The sequence below is a fragment of the Tenrec ecaudatus genome, chromosome 2, assembly GCF_050624435.1.
Source record: "Tenrec ecaudatus isolate mTenEca1 chromosome 2, mTenEca1.hap1, whole genome shotgun sequence".
In the NCBI taxonomy this organism is placed as follows: domain Eukaryota; kingdom Metazoa; phylum Chordata; class Mammalia; order Afrosoricida; family Tenrecidae; genus Tenrec; species Tenrec ecaudatus.
In genome coordinates, this window is record NC_134531.1 from 144,401,805 (window position 1) to 144,421,954 (window position 20,150).

The window sequence follows — 20,150 nt, forward strand, 5'->3', positions numbered from 1 at the left end:
GTGCACAACTCTTCTTGATTTGACTGAACTACTGAATTGTATGATATATCAATTATATGCCAATAAAACTGCTAAAAAAATAACGGGTGTGTGTGTGTGTGTGTGTCAACATTTGTCCAAGCACAAAACTCATAGGATTAGAGGAGGGAGAAGTCAATATAAGCAACACAGGAAGAGAGCGGAGCGATGGTACAATGAGGGGTCGCAATGGATGAATTCAAACAAAATGTAAACCTTCACCTAATTCACAATAAAGGTTACAAATAAAATAAAGACATCTGAAGAGCCAAGCTCCAATCAGGAAGCTTCAGTAACAAAACCAAAATTCACTGCCATCTAGTCCCTTCTGACTCATTAAACCTCACTACGTGCCTCTGTGGGTCTCCACGACAGAAACTCTTTACGGTATCAGAGAGCCTCGTCGTTCTCCCGAGAGCACATGGTGATTTCACACTGTGGACCCTGTGGTTGTGGTTAGCATCTCAACGCAAAACTTACTATATCCTATAGGGTTTCTGACGCTATGAAAATTTATGGGAGCAGACAACCTCCCCTTTTAAAATGTGAACAGATATATAAAAGTACTGTAAATCCTTTTCGGATTCTTGAATGACATCATCCCTGAACCTAGTGTCTACTTCATCAAAAATAGAATATATCTTATTCTCTATATTCTCCCTTCTTTACACATTCAAACTAGTGTCATATTTCTCCAGGTTACTCAAGTCTGAGTGAAAAACAGTACCTTTCCCTTTACTTCTAAGTCCTTAACAAAAAAACCACCTTGTCATTCACAGCAATTTTGACCATCTGTTATTATCTTGTTCATTTATAGATCTATTTGCTTATGTAGTCTGTCTTTTTTAATGAAAGAATAAAAACAGGCTCCATGAAAATTAGCAATCCAAATGGAAACAAAAATTAGCAATCCCTCAATGGACATGAGCATAGCTCACAAAGACCACACTGTACATCCTGCTCTGATGAGTAGTGACCAGGCTCTTAAAAGCTTGTGAAGGAGATGGGCGCTAACGAGGAGGATGAGGAGGAAGAAATGTTCTGAGATTGACTGTGGTGATGACTGCACAACTCTTAAGATGATTAAGCTATTAAATTGTATATGTGAATTATATGCCAATAAAACTATTTTTTTAAAGCCTCCTAAGAATGATGAAAATCAAAAGACGCATGAAAACAATCAGTACAATGACCACGCCCATCTCAATAAAAAGTTTAACAAATGGAATTAGGAGCTTCCTTAGGCAGATGCCATGGCGGGACAAGTGGCCCCAGTGCCGTGGGGGAGTCAGCAGGACTGGTTCAATCGGGAAGACACTGAGGTATTCACCAGCTGCAAGAAGATCACAGACTTTAACTCACGTGGTATGTCTTGTCTTTCAAGAATGAGAAGTTGACCTCCCTAGAACAGAGACTAAGATGCTGGGAGACAAAAGGTGAGCCTCTCACATAGAACTGGGCCATGCTTTACAGAACACAGGCCCACTTGCGCAAGGCCCAGGAGCTGTCAGTTCCTTCTCTTTGGAGAACAGGGCTTATTCTCATTTTTTCTTTTTTCCAAAGTGTGGCCTTTGGGCTCTGCTACGTACATCTGGGGGTTGATGTGGCACGTTGGGGGGCTCTGGAGACATGGAACATTTTACTTTTGCAGTGACATTTTATAGAACTACCTTTCAATATCTGTGGGGCACTCGGGGCCAAAAGCCAGGGCCGACTTGTCGGGGCCGTCCATCTTTCTCCCCATCTACTTCGCACTGCTTCTGTAGACGTTCTTTCCCTTCCACATCTTTAGTGGGGAGTAGGGAGCATCCTGGCTGAGACACTCATGTCCTGGTAAGGCGGCTGCCAGAGAATGCTGTTGCTGACCCACCAGTTTTCTGTATTTGGGGGAAGAACAAGGCCAGGTCCCCACTTGGCTTTTAGGGAATTCTCAGAGATTTCTTCCCCCTGTCATCTGTGGCATCTTTGCCTTTCATATTTCCCCAAGAAACTCAACCTCCTCTGACTGCTGTGCTCGTGGTGGGGAGAGGAGCTCAATATGGGCCTCATGTCTTCAAAATGTGATGTGTGGAATTATTATCTTAGCATGACATTTCTAGATGTAGCTGTCTGGTTTGCAGCCTAGGTGGTTAACCAGCCATAGCCCCAATGTGTGGACTTCTAGCTGGTTCATCTTGGGAATCATTTGGTCATTCAGCAGATATATGCCAAGTGCTTACTTGGTAGGCACCTTACATTAATAAAAGCTAAGAGCTGAAACTAACTAATTAAATTAATGAAATTAGGAATTTTGTCTGAATTAATCATGATTCTGTCCCTAGCTCTTGAGTACAATGCCTAACACAAGTAAGGAACTCTCACAATAAATATTTACTGAGTGTTGAACTCAACTTCTATTATTGAAGTTAGGTGCCATTAAGTCCGTTCTTCATCAACAGAACAAAACACTGACCAGGGTTGCACCATGCTCACAACTGTTGCAGTCACTGGGCCAACCCTTCTCATTGAGGCCTCCTGATACTTGTTGACCCTGCATGGTGTATTCCTGTACAGACTGGTTCTTACTGAAAACCTGTGCAAAAGTATGTGCGACTAAACATCTCGCCATTCTAGTGTCCATGAAGCACTCTGCTGTATTTCTTCCGAGGCAGATTTCTTGGTTTGAGCAGCGCATGACATATTCAATATTCATCACCAACATCATATTTCAAATGCATCAGTTCTTTGATGACTTCCTTATTCATTGTCCAGCATTCACATGCATCTGAGGCAAATACCATGTCATGGGCCAGGTGCACCTTATATATCATAACATTTGCTCTTCAACACCTTAGAGATCTTTTGCAAATTTGTCCAATACAATATGCCATCTAATTTCTTGACTACCACTTCCATGAGCATTGATTGTGCAGTCAAGTAAAATGAAACCCTTGACAATTCCAATCTTTTCTCTGTTAATGATGATGTTGCTTACTGGTCCATTTAGAAGGACTTTTGTTTTATGTGCTACCACCGATGATCCTGCTGATATTTTAAATACCAGAGACATAAATTTCAGCAACATGCACACCACCACACTGACAAATTAATTGCGGCTACAAAAGGGTTTTTGCCCAGGTTGTCTCCCCCAAATGTATGTCAATCCGAGGACACTGCTTGCATCACATGGTAAATGACTGTACACTTGGAAGTCAAGGCAAGCTGCTTAGAGGCTAATCTCCCTGAGGGTTATCAGTCATTTAGAGCAATCAGACTATAGTTTGTCCCACTCTAAGTAGGGCCCACTCCCTTCTGATAAGGACAGTGGCTTGTTTCCCTGAAGGAGAGCCCAGAGTCAAGGTAGAGTCCTCTTAAGGGTCACCAAGGTTAGCCTGCCATCTTGAATCTAGGGTCTGCCCATCTTGTCACATGCTTACCCTTACTCCCTCCCCTTCCTATTGCATGTACACCCCTAGATCGTCCCCTCCCAAATTTGTATTGCCTATGGTACACCACTTCTTGTTATGCATGTGGTTACCTGTAATCAGGGGGCTTGCATGACCCTTAAAGATATATAAACCTTGGTTAGAAATATACGTCTCTTTCTCCTCCTCTCACCTCCCACCTTCATGTGGACCACCAAGAGGGGCTGAGGTGAGCATGCTGCTGTGAAATGTGTTTGACTCCTTTATTTTACTCTCCTGCCTCTCTCTCCTATTCTCTATGACTTTACTATAATCTTTACATATTACAGCCATATAGTTGTACCTGTGAACCCAATATTGTTAGAGGTTGGTTTACTCTATCAATGGTGGCTACTTAGTTATTAAAATAATAAAGTACATGAAGTATTTACAAACTACTTTTAATCTTGTGTCATGTGCACTACAGTTGTACTAAGGATGTTTTATAGTAATTCTATTTTATAAATGAGGAACTGAGGCCTTGAGTGGTTAAGTGTTTTGCTCATGGTCCCAACACTGATAAATGAATGAAGACGAAAATCCAAGCGTGGAAACCCCACTACACCATATTTGCCTTGAAAGATTAAAATTTCAAAACACATTCCCCACAAATATTATTTCAAAGAAATAAAGTTAACTAAGAAATGTTAAATGTTCTAGAAACTTTCTTTCACATATCAATAAAGTCAATATGCTATAAACTCCAGATATTCTAGAATACATTGTGAAATAATTTGGCAGTTCTTTAAAAAGCTACACAGTTACCCTAAGGCCCAGAAATGCAACTCCTAGGTACAAAGGGGTTTCAAAAAAAAAGCTTGTGAAGAAATGCATATTCTCCATGAACTTTTGAAGCCCCCTAGTATATATCTAAAATACCTGAGACAGGCACTCAAACGAATACATGCACATGAATGTTATTGATAGCACTATACACAACCAAAAGGTAGAAACAATAATAACTGATGAAAGGATAAATCATGATACATACATACAATTGAATTCTTCATTAACCATTAAAAGGAATAAAGTTGTGATATATGTTACAAAGTGAATGAACCTTAGAAGTCAGGTCGCATATTATATGTTCCCATTTATATGAAATTTTCAAAATAGTTAAATTCTTAGGGATATAGAGATAGAGGTATATAGGCAGGGGCTGAAAAACTGGGGAAATAGGAACCAACTATTTAAGGGATAAATGGCTTCCCTTTAGGGTGATGAAAATGTTTTGAAAGTAGAGAGAGGTAGTGTGTTCATACAACAATGTAAATATAGTAAATGCCACTGAATTGAATCCTTTAAAAGGATTAATTTTTTGCGAGACTGACATTTCAATTAAAAAAAAAAAAGACTGCATATAAAGCACTTGGGAAGTGGGAAATGCAGACTAGAATTTGAAATTCTCATGGATCCAGACTTCCTGGAACCACAGAGGCTGGATGAACCTCTGAAACTATTACTTTGAGATCATCTTAAAACTGCAAACAAAAAATACCCCCTGAAGTCTTCTTAAAACCAAGCAATAGCTTAGTTTAACTAGTAAATGTTTGCCTTCAGTATTATGCACTCTTAAGGACAACCGACACGGGATCCAAGTGACAACAGCACCCTGAAAAGCTGACACAGGAACCTTGGAGGACACTGAGTTCATGTGTATGGGGAAGAACAGCTCGGCAAAGGGATCAAGAATGCAATCTATGCCAATAAATTGCACACACAGAAACTACTGGATTGGTGCAATTTTTGCTGTGCATATTCTCAACCAAAAATTAAAATGAGCCCAAACCCATTGCTGTTGAGTCCATTCAGACTCATGGTGACCGTGCCACATCTTGTTCCCATGAAGCAGCTTGCTGAGTACCAACTACCAAACTTTTGGCTAACAACCAAGCACCTAACTACTGCATCACCAGGACTCCTATATAATCTCAACCATAACAAAAATAAGCAGAATACATCAAGAGTCCTGGAAAATCGTGCTAGGTTATTCCATGCACCGCTATTATCTGGGGGCATCAATGATGTCAGATTACACTGATGAGTCTAGGAGCTACTCGAACTGCTAACTGGACGTTTGTTCACTCAACACTCAGAACATTTCCACAGTGACTTCACATTTGTCAGCTAGGTGGCTCATAGGACACAGAGAATGTCTTCTTGAGTTCTTTAAGGACTTGCAGTAATGGCTCGAACACAGTAGAGAAACAATCCTATTTGTCCAAGAATGAATGAAAGAACGTGTAGGGTGCAAAATTACCATGAGAGATCACTCTACCTGGAACATATCTTGGCCCAAGTCCTGAGGACTATTTTCCTGCTCAGAGAAGCCAAAGCACAGAGAGGACCACAGGGCCGGCCCCACTACAAGACGCGACATCCCTCACTGTCCCATAGCACTATAAGGAGATAACACTGGAGACACAATTTGGAAATTATGCCCGATCTGACCCCACCACACTGACTCAAAATACTAAGGGCGTGCAACAGAACAGCAAAGGGAACAGAGCAACGAAGTCCCCAGGGAGTACTAAAAACAGACTTTGAGGCCAAGGGGTAGCACCCTATCAGACTCAACCGGAAAACACTCCTAAAGCTCAACAAACAGACACTGAACTATTCACAGGCTTTTCTTATTTGGTCATTGGTTTTTTGTGGTTTTGTTTTCTTTTGCTAGTTTGTTTTGCTCTGTCTTGTTTTTTGTGCATATTAGTATCTCTGCAGGTCTATCTAGATAAAATAGGCAGGATAAACGATCTGGAGGAGAAAACAACAGGTCTGACAGTTCCAGAGGGCATGGGAAAGGGGGAGGCAGGGGAAAGGAAGTGGGTGTTAATAAACCCAGGGACAAGGGAACAACAAGTGATCAAAGCCAGTGGTGAGGAGGGTGTAGGAGGCCTGGTACGGTTTGATCAAGGGCAATGTAACCGAGAGGAATTACTGAAACCCAAATGAAGGCTGAGCATGCTAGTGGGACAAGAGGAAAGTAAAAGGAAATAGAGGAAGGAACTAGGAGGCAAAGGGCACTTAACACTATTAACCTGGAATTCCATGAAGCTCATCTTCCCTATACGATCACTGAAGACAAAGAGGGTGCATAAGTAAATGGTGCTGATGGTGCCCGGCTATCAAAAGATACAGTGTCTGGGGTCTTAAAAGCTTGAAGATAGTCATCTCGCTGAGAAGCAACAAAGCCCACATGGAAGAGGCACACCAGCCTGTGTGACCACGAGGTATCGATAGGATCAGGTATCAAAGAACAAAAAATCTGATCATTGTGAATGAGGGGGAGTGCAGAGTAGAGACCCAAAGTTCATCTGTAGGCAACTGGACATCCCCTTACGGGGGGTTACGGGGGAGAAGATGAGACAGTCAGGGTGCAGTGCAGTACCGATGACACATTTCCTTTAGTTCTTTAATACTTTCTGACTCCCACTATCATGATCCCAATTCTACCCTACAAATCCGGCTAGACCAGAGGATGTACACTGGTACAGATCAGAACTGGAAGCCCAAGGAATCCAGGACAGATAAATAATACTGAGAGTAGCAATGAGAGTAGAAATACCAGGAGGATAAGGGGAAAGTGGGGGAGAAAGGGGAAACTGATTACAATAATCGACATATAACCCCCTCCCTGGGGGGTGGACAACAGAAAAGTGGATGAAGGGAGACATCGTACAGTGTAAGACATGAAAAAATAATAAATTTAAAATAATCAAGGGTTCATGAGGGAAGGAGGGTGGAGAGAGAGGGGGAAAAAGTGAGGAGCTGATACTAAGGACTCAAGAGAAAGAATATGTTTTGAGAATGATTATGGCAACAAATGTGCTTGACACAATGGATAGATGTATGGATTGTGTAAAGAGCTACATGAGCCCCAATAAAATGATTTAAAAAGAGGTCACTCTACCTTTGCATCTTCCAGATCTTCCAGGGAAAACTCCATCATGTCATCTGAAATATCCTCTGCTTGGTCTTCTAGTTCTAGATTTTTATCCAACTGTGGAACTGTAGTAATGGGACTGCCCAGATCTTTCATTTCATTTTCCAAGCTTCCGTTGTCCTATCAAGTATATGACAACATTAAAAACTATCTAGTACCTTGGTTAGAATCCCTTGCTTTGAGGGTATCCAAAGAAGGTGGCTCCAAAACACCATATATTTACAATGTTAATGCCCTTGTTGCTTTACCATGACACATCTTAATCTGATAGGTAAGGGTCTGCCCTTGTGAATGAATGTTCCTGGAAATTTCCCCCAATCACCAACCCCAATGGCTAATGTAGACAGACTTTCACCATCAGAGTTCAATCTATACAAATCAACAACTCATGGATTTTGGTTTAGAGCTGGTCTACACTTGTGTACCTTCCTTTTCTCAACAATATATTAAATTCATTGCCATTGGGTAAATTAATGACACTATCAATAGAACTATTTTATACTCCAGGGGGATGAAAGATAATGTTGGTCATAAAATAATGAGGCCTCTAAAGCAAACCAGATATAATTCATAGGCAAGTGAATGGATTCTGGGGTTCCACTTAATTCTAGCCCCAATTCAAGAACAATTAGTCCTTATGACGTGGCCCTGGCTCAGTGCTTGCCCTCCTGAAGAAATCATTTTAGGTTTGGGTGCTATAGCAAAGTGTGGTGAAGAAAGCAGATGGTGCTACCAAAAATAATAGGGTCTGAGAGTCTAATAAAGGCTTTTAGTCAAACAAGCAGCCACCTAAGTGAGATGCTAACTAAGCCCCCATGGAAGAAGCAGACCAGCCTGGATGATCAGGGATGACAAATAACAAAATTCAAACCCAAGGGAGGGAAAGGTGTCAGAGCTTAAATTGTGACCACTCAATTTGCAGAGGGCGATGGATGGCAGTGGGAGCCCACATCGACCTGCAGGGTCCCTATATAATTAGGCCTCTGTGGACCCCCTCTGACCACAGTTAAGGGACATCAATAACCTTGTATCAGAGATTATAAACTTGATTATGACCGATGGAAATAGATTATGATGTAGCACCTTGTCATTTGATCTCCCTCTTGACCCATTCAGTGTTTGTTCTAGTTTCCAATATGCCCTGTGTTTTTCTCTGGTTTACTTTAATGTTGTTGCTGGTCTTTTTTCTTTTTAAAAATCATTTTACTGGGGGCTCATATAGCTCTTATCACAATCCATGCATATGTCCATTGCGTCAAGCACACTGAATGAAAGAACATTTTAAACCATCTGTGGAACAATGAATGTAAGAGATTAAGAATGAAATTACTTATAAGGATAAGAAAGTGTATTCTTATTTGTGTGAAGTAAAGAAATTACTTTAACAAATATTTGTTGTTTGCTTCTTTGGTGGTTTGTTGATGTATGTTTTCCAGTATATGAAGCATAGGAAGGGCCGATATAGAGAGACAATGATTAGTGTAATGGGTTCTGGGGGTGGGGAGGCTCACGGGGAGTTGGAGGGAAATGTGGAGCAAATAATGAATACAAGAAGGGGAGGATGTTCTAGAACTGACTGTGGTGATGTACATATAACTCTATTAAAATACAACTGAACTAGGCTCTCCTAGAACGAGGACCAAAAGCGGGGCTGAGGTGAGCATGCTCCCATAAATTGTGCCTGACTCCATTATTCCGATCTCTCCTCTACCTCTCATGCCCTCTGTGACTTTACTGTAATCTTTACTTATCGCTGTACAATTGCGCCTAGGGGACCTGTCATGATTTGTGGGGGACCCTCTTCTCCCCACACAAAATGTGACTGAGGCCAAAAAAAAATTACAACTGAACTATGGAAGTGTATGATATGTGATGTTTATCTCAAAACTACTGAAAATAAAAACTACCTAGCAAAACAGATTGCAGTGATGCTTACACAACTCTGTCTTGTTTTAAACTACTGTATATGTGAATTATGTATCAATAAAACTAATCAGTGCTCGCTTCGGCAGCACATATACTAAAATTGGAACGATACAGAGAAGATTAGCATGGCCCCTGCGCAAGGATGACACGCAAATTCGTGAAGCGTTCCTTAAAAAAAAAAAAACTAATCAAATTAAAATAAACAAACAAAAACTATCTAGAAATAAACCATCCTTCCAGGTCTTCTCCCAGAAATAAAAAATCTACAGTATGACCAACTTTATTCATTTAGAACGCGACAGATGATTAGGGCTCTCTCACAATCTTGAGAACAGCCCGGTTGCTCTCATGAAACATCGACTCCGTGGTCTATGAAAAGCAAGCGAGGACCATTCAAGAAAACGAATTCACTAATATGTTTATTGCAAAATAAAATATTTTTACTTATCTAACAATTTTAAAATAATGATAAGAAATCACATGAATTACAGCTTGACCATAAGAATGTATATTCATATCCCTTAATTTGATAATATATATAGACTCCTTAATTAAGCACTTTAACCCAGAAATTATGTTTGCTATTCTAACCAAAAAAAATCTAAAAATATGTGCAGCTATGTGCTCACGCATGTACTTAACAATATTACTTATAGAAGTAAACAATGGATACCATAACCTGCCTAACAATGGGGACATGCTTAGGCCAATTATGGCCTATTCATTAGAACAAAAACAAAGCACTCATTAAGAATACTGACCAAGAGTTTGTAATATTAACTTTAAAAAGAGGATCTAAAACTACATATATATGACTTCAACATAAAATTGTAAAGCTGATTCTCAAGCAGGAGTTCCAGTTGGCTTAAAAAATACTGCAAACCTCAGGCCCTTAAATCTACTCCAGCTTCCTGGTGGCTCACTCATCTTTAAGACTCTGCAGCAACAGCAGCAGCAGCTCTCAGTTTACACCACAACCACCACCTCACCAGCCCACACCTAGTCCTCACTAACCAGGGAAACAGGGTTCTGAACAAGGTTCAGCCAGTCAAGAACAGGCCTTCTTTGCTCAACAAGCAGCTGTTATTAACCTGACTGGAGTAGGGAGTTTTATGCAATCCCACGCAGCTACAGTTGCGATTCTTCCAGCATCAAACGGCTATGGCGGCGGCACAGACAGCTCAGCTCCATCGCCATTGGCATACCGGCAGCCAGTCAGAAAGTAAAATGAAGAGGCACGCCAACCACTCCAAAATTCTGAGTCTCGCATCATTTATTTATTTTTTCCTCTTTGAAAAGAGAATTGAATCAAAAGTATTTTGAGTTTTTACTTCATTTTGGTTTTGGTGTTTTCTTTTAACTGTTGGTATTTTATATTGCTAGATGTACAAACTTTATATAGACGCACAACCCTATGATTTTTAAATAAACAGGGAAATGATTTAATGAAAAAAAAAAGTAAAGCTGAAACTATAAAACTGAAATGAAGAAATTCCAATAAAATAACTGTTTTTTTCCGTTAGCTGTTTCCTTTTTTATTGTGGGTGTGTCTTAACATCTTCATGAAAAGTAGATAAACCAAAAACCTGAACTTATTGTCATTGAGTCAATGTGGAATCATAATGACCCACTAAGACAGAGTAGACCGGCCCCTGTCAGTTTCTGAGGCTGTAAATCTTTATCGGAGCCGAATGCCTCATCTTTCCGCCCATAGAGCCTACAGCGGTGGGTTTCAAACTCCTGACCTTGTAGTCAGCAGCCCAACTCGTAACCCACTATGTCATCAAGGATTCCACAAAAAAAGTAGATAGTACGTTTTAAATCAGGGGAATAAACAGTTAAATAATAAAGCAGGTGAGGAAAAAACGTGTCTGAGAATTTTTTGGTACTGTTTTAAGTTTAAGCAAAATGACAAGACATATACTTCCCCTTTATTTCTCCAGTCTCTTTTTTCACCCACTCAGCTTAGAATAGTCAAAAGGTTATAAATCCAGATGTGCCATTCACCTTTAATTGATATCAGTGACTCACCAGGAAAGAAAAGGGAGACAGAGAAGGCCTCCTGGGTCTCTTTTGGAGCCTTAGGTTGCTGGATGCTAACCACTCCAAGGGCTTCAAGGCATTGTCTTCCTAAAACAAAAAGTACAATGGTCAGGGGAAAAGAGGTGTTAGCAGGTCTGCCAAAAACATTTTAACCTGGGGCCCCCAATCTCAACTCCTGGACACCTGCCCCTCCCCCCGGAACAGAACAATTTATTTCAGAGGACAGCACTGAATCTGCAGCTCTGGGAGAGGGACTGATCAGAGCACACGGGAGCAAACGAAAGGGAGGGTGAGAGAGTGGAGCACATCCTGGCACACCAAGCTTTGAGGACGATATTCCTGCTCGGAGCAGCCAATCCACAGAGAAGACCACTTGGCTGGCCCCACTATGAGACGCAACATCCCTCATTGACCAGTATTAGCCCTGCAAGGGACAACACTAGAGACACAGTGCGGGAATTGTGCCCAACATGATCCTACCACACCTAGGCAAAACACTAGGGGCGTGCAACAGAACAGTAAGGGGAACAGTGACGCAACGAAGTCCCCAAGGAATAGCAAAAATAAGATTTTCGGGCCAGGGTTTGGCACACCAACAGACTCCACTAGAAAACACTCCTAAAGGCAAACAAACAGTCCTTGAACTAACTACAAGCTTTTCTTTCTTGTTGTGTTGTTTATTGTCATTGGCTTCTTGTTGTTTTGCCTTATTTTTTTGTTTGGTTTTGTTCTGTCTTGTTTTTGTTCATGTTATTATCTCTACAGGTCTGTCTAAATAAGATAGGCTGGATGAACCATCTGGAGAAAACAACGGGACCGACAGTTGCAGGGGGATATGGGACAGGGGGATGTGGGGGGAAAGGTAGTGGTGTTAACAAACCCAGGGACAAGGAAACAACAAGTGATCCAAATCGGTGGTGAGGAGGGTGTAGGAGGCCTAGCAGGACGTGACCAAGGGTAAAGTAACCAAGAGGAATTACTGAAACCCAAATGAAGGCTGAACACAATAGTGAGATAAGAGGAAAGTAAAAGGAAATAGAGGAAAAAGCCAGGAGGCAAATGACATATATAGAGGTCTAAATAAAGGCACGTACATCTGCAAATACATTTATATATGAGGATGTAGAAATAGATCTATGTGCATATATGTATAGGTTTAGTATTAAGGTAGCAGATGGACATTGGGCCTCCACTCAAGTACTCCCTCAATGCAAGAACACTTTCTTCTATTAAACTGGCGTTCCATGATGCTCACCTTCCCAACACAATCGCTAAAGACAAAGCAGATGCATAAGCAAAAGTAGTGAAGAAAGTTGATGGTGCCTGGCTAGCAAAAAATACAGCGTCTGGGGTCTTAAAGGATTGAAAATAAACAAGCAGCCATCTAACTCAGAAGTAACAAAGCCCACATGGAAGAAGCACACCAGCTTGTGTGATCACGAGGTAACAATGGGATCAGGCTTCAGTCATCAAAGACCCAGACCAAAAAACTCCTATCATTGTAAATGAGGGGAAGGGTACAGAGGGGAGACAATTGGACATCCCTCACAGAAGGGTCACAAGGAAGAGATGAGCCAGTCAGAATGCAGTGTAGCAACAATGAAGCATATAACTTTCCTCTAGTTCTTTAAAGCTTCCCCCCCACCCCCACTATCATGACCCTAATTCTACCTTACAAATCTGGCTGGACCAGAGCATGTACACTGGTACAGATAAAAGCTAACACAGGGAACCCAGAACAGATAAACCCCTCAGGACCAATAATGAGTAGCCATACCAGGAGGATAAGGGGAACGTGGGGGAAAGAAGTGGAACCAATCACAATGATGGACATATAGCCCCTTCCCAGGGGGACAAACCACAGAAAAGTGGGTGAAGGGAGACCGTAGTTGATGTAAGACATGAAAAACAATGATAAATTATCAAGAGTTCATGAGGGAGGGAGAGTTGGGGGCGAACGGGGGAAATGCGTATTGTTAGGGGAAATACACAAAAAGTGGGGTATTCTCTGTGGTAAATATGAAGATGTTAAGCCCTTGGTTATCTAGTGCTATTATGTCATAAATACCCCAAGGGAGTAGTTTCAACAAAGCTTTTGTGCCTATCAAGCTAGAAGTCTGAAGTTAGGGTGCTAGAGCTAGGGAAAAGCTTTTTCTCTCTGTTGACACCAAAGGCTCAAGTGAAAAAATAGGTTCTGAAAATGATGGCAACATATGTACAAATGTTTTTGACACAATGGACGGAAGGATAAATTGTTGTAAGAGTTGTAGGCGCCAAATAAAATGCTTTTTTTTAAAGTAAATAAACAAAAGCCTCCTAAGTTCCTTATTACACAAATAGATTTTTGTTGTCCTCAAAATGATCAACTGGGCACAAATAATCACAATGGAGCCCAGACTTGACCCGCCATCTGTTCTAGGGCCAAAGGTTACAGTGAAAAAAGTTCTCCTTCCCCCTGTAGTGGGGCCGTTTGCTTATCTAGCATGCTAAGATCTAAACAGCTCTTATAAAACCGTGTCTCAGGAGGAGGACGTTCAGTGGAGTGCTCCAAAGGCAGCACTACTTCCCAAAGGTCCCAGCCGTGAAAATGCAATGGTGCATTTTTGCTCTGCATGCACAGGGTTGCCATGGCTAGGATCAACATATCAACAAATGTCTTCGCATGATCCAGACATGTTGCTTCACCCAAAGGAAGAAAACTGCTCATGGATCTGGGTATCCGTTAATCACTTACATTTTCCTTGTTTACAGATGAACTGCACATTTTCTCTTTCTTTCTGTGGCCGTGGTTGAAAGAATTTGGGGTGCTGCACAGCAGCTGTGCCTGTCAAAGAAATTTTCTGTGAACATCTAGCATTTTTGAGCCATGGGTGAGTTAAAAACCCTTTGCCTTACACCCGAGAAACAAGCCCAAACCCAATGAGGGGCTACTCACTGTGCTGCCTGGTATAAGATGCTGATGAGGAGTCCTGTAGATCAAAGCAAACTGCCAGTTAGCTAAGCCCCAAATATTGTTACATCTCTTCTCAATGGCTTAGAGCATCTCAACTTTTCCTTTCTTCGATTAACTGTAGGAACCCTAAACTTTCATCTCGTTGACATCTCTTCTAATGCCAACCAACACGAGGAGCCCTGCTGGAGTAGTGGGTTACACATTGGGCTGCTAACCACAAGGTCAACAGTTTGAAGCACGAGGCTCTCTCCTCCTGTAAAGATCTTGTTCTGGAAACCCATAGGGCCGTTCGGCTATGTCCTGCAGGGTTGTTATGAGTCAGAATTGACAACAGCAGGGAGTTTGTGTTGAGTTAATACCAACAAGTAGGGTATTCTCTGTGGTAAATATCAAGACTTTAAACTCTTGGTTATCTAGTGCTATTATGTCAGAAATACCACGAGTAGTTTCAACAAAGCTCTTCTCGGTCTGTCAAGCTAGAAGTCTGAAGTTACGGTGCTAGCTCCAGGGAAAAGCCTCTGCCCTGTTGGCTCTGGGGAAAGTCTTTGTGCCTTGGCGACCTTCCTGTGGTGGCATCCCCTACCTCTGCTTACTTCTCTAATCTGCCCTCTCCTATCTCAAGATTGCTTTAAAATACACCTGATGTTGTTTAACTATAAGTAACAAGGAGGACTTTTCACCCAAACTGGATTAAAACCACAGGTGTAGGGTTAAGGATTCTGGGGTGAGCACAATTCAATCCACAGCAAGGCCTCAAATCTCACTGGTATAATCCTGTGTATGGACAGATCAAAGATGAATGTGTTCTCACCTGCAGACACAATAATTGTTCCTCCCTAATCTTCCAATTCAACTAGTCAGGATTCGTATACAAGAAAGGGCTTCAAAAAGCTTATGAAAACTGTTTTGTTTTGTTTTTTAATTTCCAGAGCATTTTGAAGCCCATTTATGGGCTTTCTATAAGGGAACATAGGATTTCATTCAGTTTACATGGGTTAGAATATTTTAAGTAATTCAAAGAAAATAAAAACAACATAAATTGAAAATTTTCCACAACTCATACGTCATGAGTGGTATTAAATGACATTTAATTCACATAAACACTGAAGGTGAAAGTTCCAAAAAGTTTAAAATAGTCTAATGGAAAGCTTCCAAGTTCCAAGCTCCAAACTCCCAGGATTGAGTCAATTCTGGGTTGAATTAAAACGAATTTACATTCCTTGAGTATTGAACATTAAGAACTCCAACAAGACTCCATTATAACAGGACACACTATAGCATGCTTAGTATGTGCAAGGCCATTTTCAGTTAATTCCTATAAGAGAAAAGTGCTATTACTATCATCTTCATGTTATGTATCAAGAACCTGAGGTTCAAGAACGTTAAGACTTGTCCAGAGTCATACCTAATGTACAACAGAGCAATACACTGTCCGGTCCTGCGCCATCCTCACAGTTGGGGATTTGCTGGGCCAGTTAAGTTCAAGGCAGAGGAGTACTCTGAAGGTTATGGTGACTACCTTTGTGATTACAAAAGGTATGTCGATAGATTTTCCCAAAGACATAGGGGCTTATTAGGAAGAAGCTTTAAGAAAATTTAATAAGAAAAAAGAACGTTGAAAACTATATTGGGGAGGAAAAGACCAAGAAAGTTGAGCCAAATAATCTTTTTTCAATTGTGCCAATAAAAGCCTAAACTTAAGCACAGCATTTTCCTTCATTTCTAAAGCTAACACAATAATTGTATGAAATAGCTAAAATAAATAATCTTAATTTGCACAATGTCATTTAGGTTCAGGGAAGCATTTAAGCCTGGATGCTTCAACTATATCCAGAATAAAACACTATATTCTGCCATGTCTATATAAAATCCCCATCACCAATGCTGTAAAGGCATAAACTAAGCAGAACTTACACTCCCATTAATTGCATTTCCTGAGGTTCTGAAGAATCCAAATGACCTGTAATCAGATACAATGGATCAGTAAAAAGAATTAGTCTTTCTTTTAATCTTCCACGTAATTTTCATTCCATTTCCATATCATACCATATTACTTTCAAAAGCTGATCTCTTGGACACAGAACCTCTCCCATAAAACCCAAACTCATTGCCATCAAGTCATTTCCAACTCATAGCCACCCTTCAGGTAAGCAGACCTGCCCCCGTGGGTTGCTGTGCCTGTAGATCTTTATGGGAGTAGACAGACTCATCTTTTTCCAACAGTATGACTGGTGGTTTAAACTGCTGACTTTGTGATTGGCATAACACATAGCCACTAAGCCACCACGGTTCCTGAGCCTCCCCAAATTCACTGAAAATTAGTAATTTGCATATGTCGTCAAAACAAAAAATGCTGAGAAGTCATACACTGCGGAGACTTGCCTAAATAGAAAAGAACGCTTATCACTCAGAAACGGAATTTAGAACAAGCCCTAGATGACTGACTAGTAAAACATTCTCCTTTTTAGGCACAGACTACGAAAATACGTAAACTTTTGCTGACAAAGTATTTTTTTTAAGTTGGTGTTTCTGCCTCTGCTGAGATGAGACAAAGGCACAAAATTCATGCCTCAACTGCAATACTTTGATGCCCACCAGTCAACCAAATGTCCTTCGAATGCTGAGGTTCCTATTGATGTTAACATCTCTCTCTTCCTACTCATCTCAGAAATCCTCAAGGTACTCTCCCCATCTTCCATCTGTCTTTTTTTTAAAAAAAATCATTTTATTAGGGGCTCTTACAGCTTTTATCACAATCCATACGTGCATCCATTGTCTCTAGCAAATTTGTACACATGTTGCCAACATCATTTTCAAAACATATATTTCTACTTGAGCCCTTGCTGCCAGCTCATTTCCCTCTTCCTTGACCCTCCTTCCCTCCTGAAATCTTGATAATTTATAATATTTTTTAACATTTTATTAGGGGCTCATACAACTCTTATCAGAATCCATACATATACATACATCAATTGTATAAAGCACATCCGTACATTCTTTGCCCTAATCATTTTCAAAGCATTTGCTCGCCACTTAAGCCCTTTGCATCAGGTCCTCTTTTTTTTCCCCTCCCTCCCCACTCCCACCTCCATCTGTCTTCCTAGCCTGTCCTCTCCTACATTCCTCCCACTGAGGCCCTTCACTACCTTCTCCCTACCCGGTTCATCAAGGTCTGTGGAAGTGGTAAGCTGAGGGACACCCGTGGCTGACAGCTCCCCACTGCTAAGGTTCGAAAGATCAAGGCAACGTTTTGGGGTTCCTCTGTCAAGACATAATAGAACATCAAAATTCCCGTTAGGCTATAGTATCTTTAAAAGGAAAGATCACATAATCCTCATTTGCAACACTCATCAATCCCAACTCAATCAGGACCCTCCAAGAACAGAGCTGAACTGCTCCATAAGGTTTCTCTACAGCTTTAAGGCAGCGGTTCTCAACCTGTGGGTCTGGACTCCCCTTGGGGCCGAACAACCCATTCACAGGAGTCACCCAATTCATCACAGTAGCAAAATGACAATGATGCAGTAACAACGAAAATAATTTTATGGTTGGGGTCACAACATGAGGAAGGTTTAGAACCACTATTTAAGGGGTCGCTGTACCTTCCCAGAAACATGGCCGAGATTATTCTTCCCATATCACAGAAAGATACCCAAGACTCAAAAGGGGTCACAGTTAATCAAGAACAGAGTTGTAAGTTAAACCCTTTTCTTAAAATCAGGATTTTCTCTTTTCCCAAGTTTTCCTGGCATATCATTCCGTATCAGACAATCCAACAGTTCAGTCACATCAAGAAGAGTTGTATAATCATCACCACAATCAGTTTTAGAACATTTTCTTCATTCTTGTACTCATCATTATTAGTTCCTCACTTTCCCCCAACCTCCCCTGCTACACCCATGGAACCATTAATCCAGTTACTGTCTCTACAGACCTACTTACCGTGGATCTCACATACAGGAAAACACATACATCTCAAATAAAGGATAGTGTATAAGCAAACGAAACTGTCTACATAAGCACAGGAGATACGTGTGGATATAAAAGTAGATTTACCCAGACGAAATGCTTAGGTTTCCTGAATCACCAAGGAGCTTGCCCACCGGAGTTCTCGGGAGATCTGGATCAGTGCTAAAGGAATTCGCTCTCTGCAGCAGCAGGTTCAACCTCTTCCTCTGACGGAACCGAAAACTAGGCCCGGAGCCAGGGCTCTCCTTACTTGTGGACGGGAAGAGATGTGCTGACATGGTCCCCGAGTTCTCACCGAGAGAAAACAAACCTACAGGGAGGAAAGTCACGCCCATAGGTGCATCGAGGGACGTTCGTGCTGGCGCAACAAGGAGCCCACCCTCTCCAGCGGCAGCAGCCAGGCGGATCCGTGCAGGAGGTGACCTGACTTACCGAGAGGCAACTCAGGCCTTGAAAGATGGAACGCAGAGGGAGCTTTTGCCTTGTTCCAAGACACACGGCTCCTGAGTCCTGGGCGGAACTCCAAGTCCCCAACGCGCGCTAATCCCTATCAAGAACTTGGGGCTTGCGGCTGCGGGGTGCGGACGGGGTCCCAAAGAGGCAGAGGGGTCTCTGCGCCGCTGCGGTGTGGGCGGCTTGAGGCTTAACTCAGGTTAGGGTCCGATTCCTGCCTTCCCGAGAAAGGGGTCTGGCAGCGAAGCCTCCAGCACAGCTAAAAGAGGACTCACTCTGGGGAGAATCGGCAATTCACCGGGCAAATGTCCTGTTTCTCGGGTGGGCCGGCCGATCGGGCTTCTTTGTGCAAAGAGTGGAACTCTCAAGACAAGAACACCAACAGCCGCCCGCCTGGACAGGCGCCCTCCTGGGTCGTTCAAACCTTCCCCCTTCCCCATAACCCACCACGCGGTCTCCAATCGGCGTCCGCCGGTCCCCGCGCGCGCGCCAGCCGCCCCTCCGCCAATCGCCGGACGCGCACGTCGTCCCGGGGCGGGAGCTCGTCGGCCAAGAGGGGCTTTGGCTCCGCCCTGCCGCCAAAGCACGGTGGCGATTGGCCTGCCCGCTGCGCACGAGCCGCTGGGTAAGCCCCGCCCCCGCAGGGAGCACGGAGCCCCATTGGCTGTTCCTGTGGCCAATCACCACCCTTTCTGCTGTCTCCCGATCCCGAGCTCCACCAACCCCGGGAGATTGAAATTGAGATCCATCGCTAAAATAACAGGAAAATTGTATTTAGTTGGTTCCGGTGCATTTGTTTTTCTTGCTGCTTTCTAGTGCGGCTTTGTCGACCTTTCCTTCTTCGTTTTTCCTAGCTGTCCGCTGGAGATGGAGCCTTGCCCCCGGTGAGCCAGGTGTTGGAAAGAGACCGGTGCCCGTAGTCGTGCAAAGGCGACGCCAACCCCCTTCCCGAAGGTTCGGTGACCCTTTTTAGGGGCAGCATCTCTGAGACGCTAGAAGATTTTAAGGAGAAGTTTTCTGGCCGGGCAAACAAAAGTTGAATCACTGCTTGCCATAATCCTTATCACAATTCAAAGGTTTCCAGTCTTTAGTTGTTGTGGAAATTTGGCTCGACTGATGCTAAAGAAGTCCTGGTGGCTCAGTGGTGAAGCGCTGGGCTGCTAAGGGTCGAAAGAGTTTGAACCACCAGAGGCTTTGTGGGAGTAAAGACCTGGAAGTTTGCCACCTGAAGTTTCAGCCCAAGAAACCCAATGGTACAGTTCTATTCTGTCAGAATTGCTGTGAGTTGGCATCCACTGCACAACACACAACAGGTGATGTTAAATTACCCATAATTTGTTAAATTACCCATATTTTAAAAGTTTTAAATAGTGTGGGAAGACGTACTGAAACACGATAG

General features: G+C 42.3%; 1 protein-coding gene and 1 non-coding gene across 2 annotated transcripts in view; one reads left to right on the forward strand and one right to left on the reverse strand.

Annotated features, from left to right (window-relative positions):
- The window catches only part of CDC25C (cell division cycle 25C), a 32,609-nt gene extending 13,397 nt beyond the window's left edge, over positions 1–19,212 (reverse strand). The window contains exons 1-8 of the mRNA XM_075541618.1: positions 18,731–19,212; positions 18,386–18,608; positions 17,487–17,590; positions 16,244–16,289; positions 14,312–14,345; positions 14,111–14,200; positions 11,365–11,463; positions 7,375–7,527 (exon numbers count right to left, since the gene is read on the reverse strand). Coding sequence (XP_075397733.1) covers positions 7,375–7,527; positions 11,365–11,463; positions 14,111–14,200; positions 14,312–14,345; positions 16,244–16,289; positions 17,487–17,590; positions 18,386–18,576 — 717 coding nt within the window. The 5' untranslated portion in view covers positions 18,577–18,608; positions 18,731–19,212. The remainder of the gene's footprint in view (positions 1–7,374; positions 7,528–11,364; positions 11,464–14,110; positions 14,201–14,311; positions 14,346–16,243; positions 16,290–17,486; positions 17,591–18,385; positions 18,609–18,730) is intronic.
- On the forward strand, positions 9,404–9,510 carry LOC142441943 (U6 spliceosomal RNA). The gene has a single exon (XR_012783220.1). It is a non-coding gene; the product is annotated as a U6 spliceosomal RNA (small nuclear RNA).
- Positions 19,213–20,150: the final 938 nt, after the last annotated feature.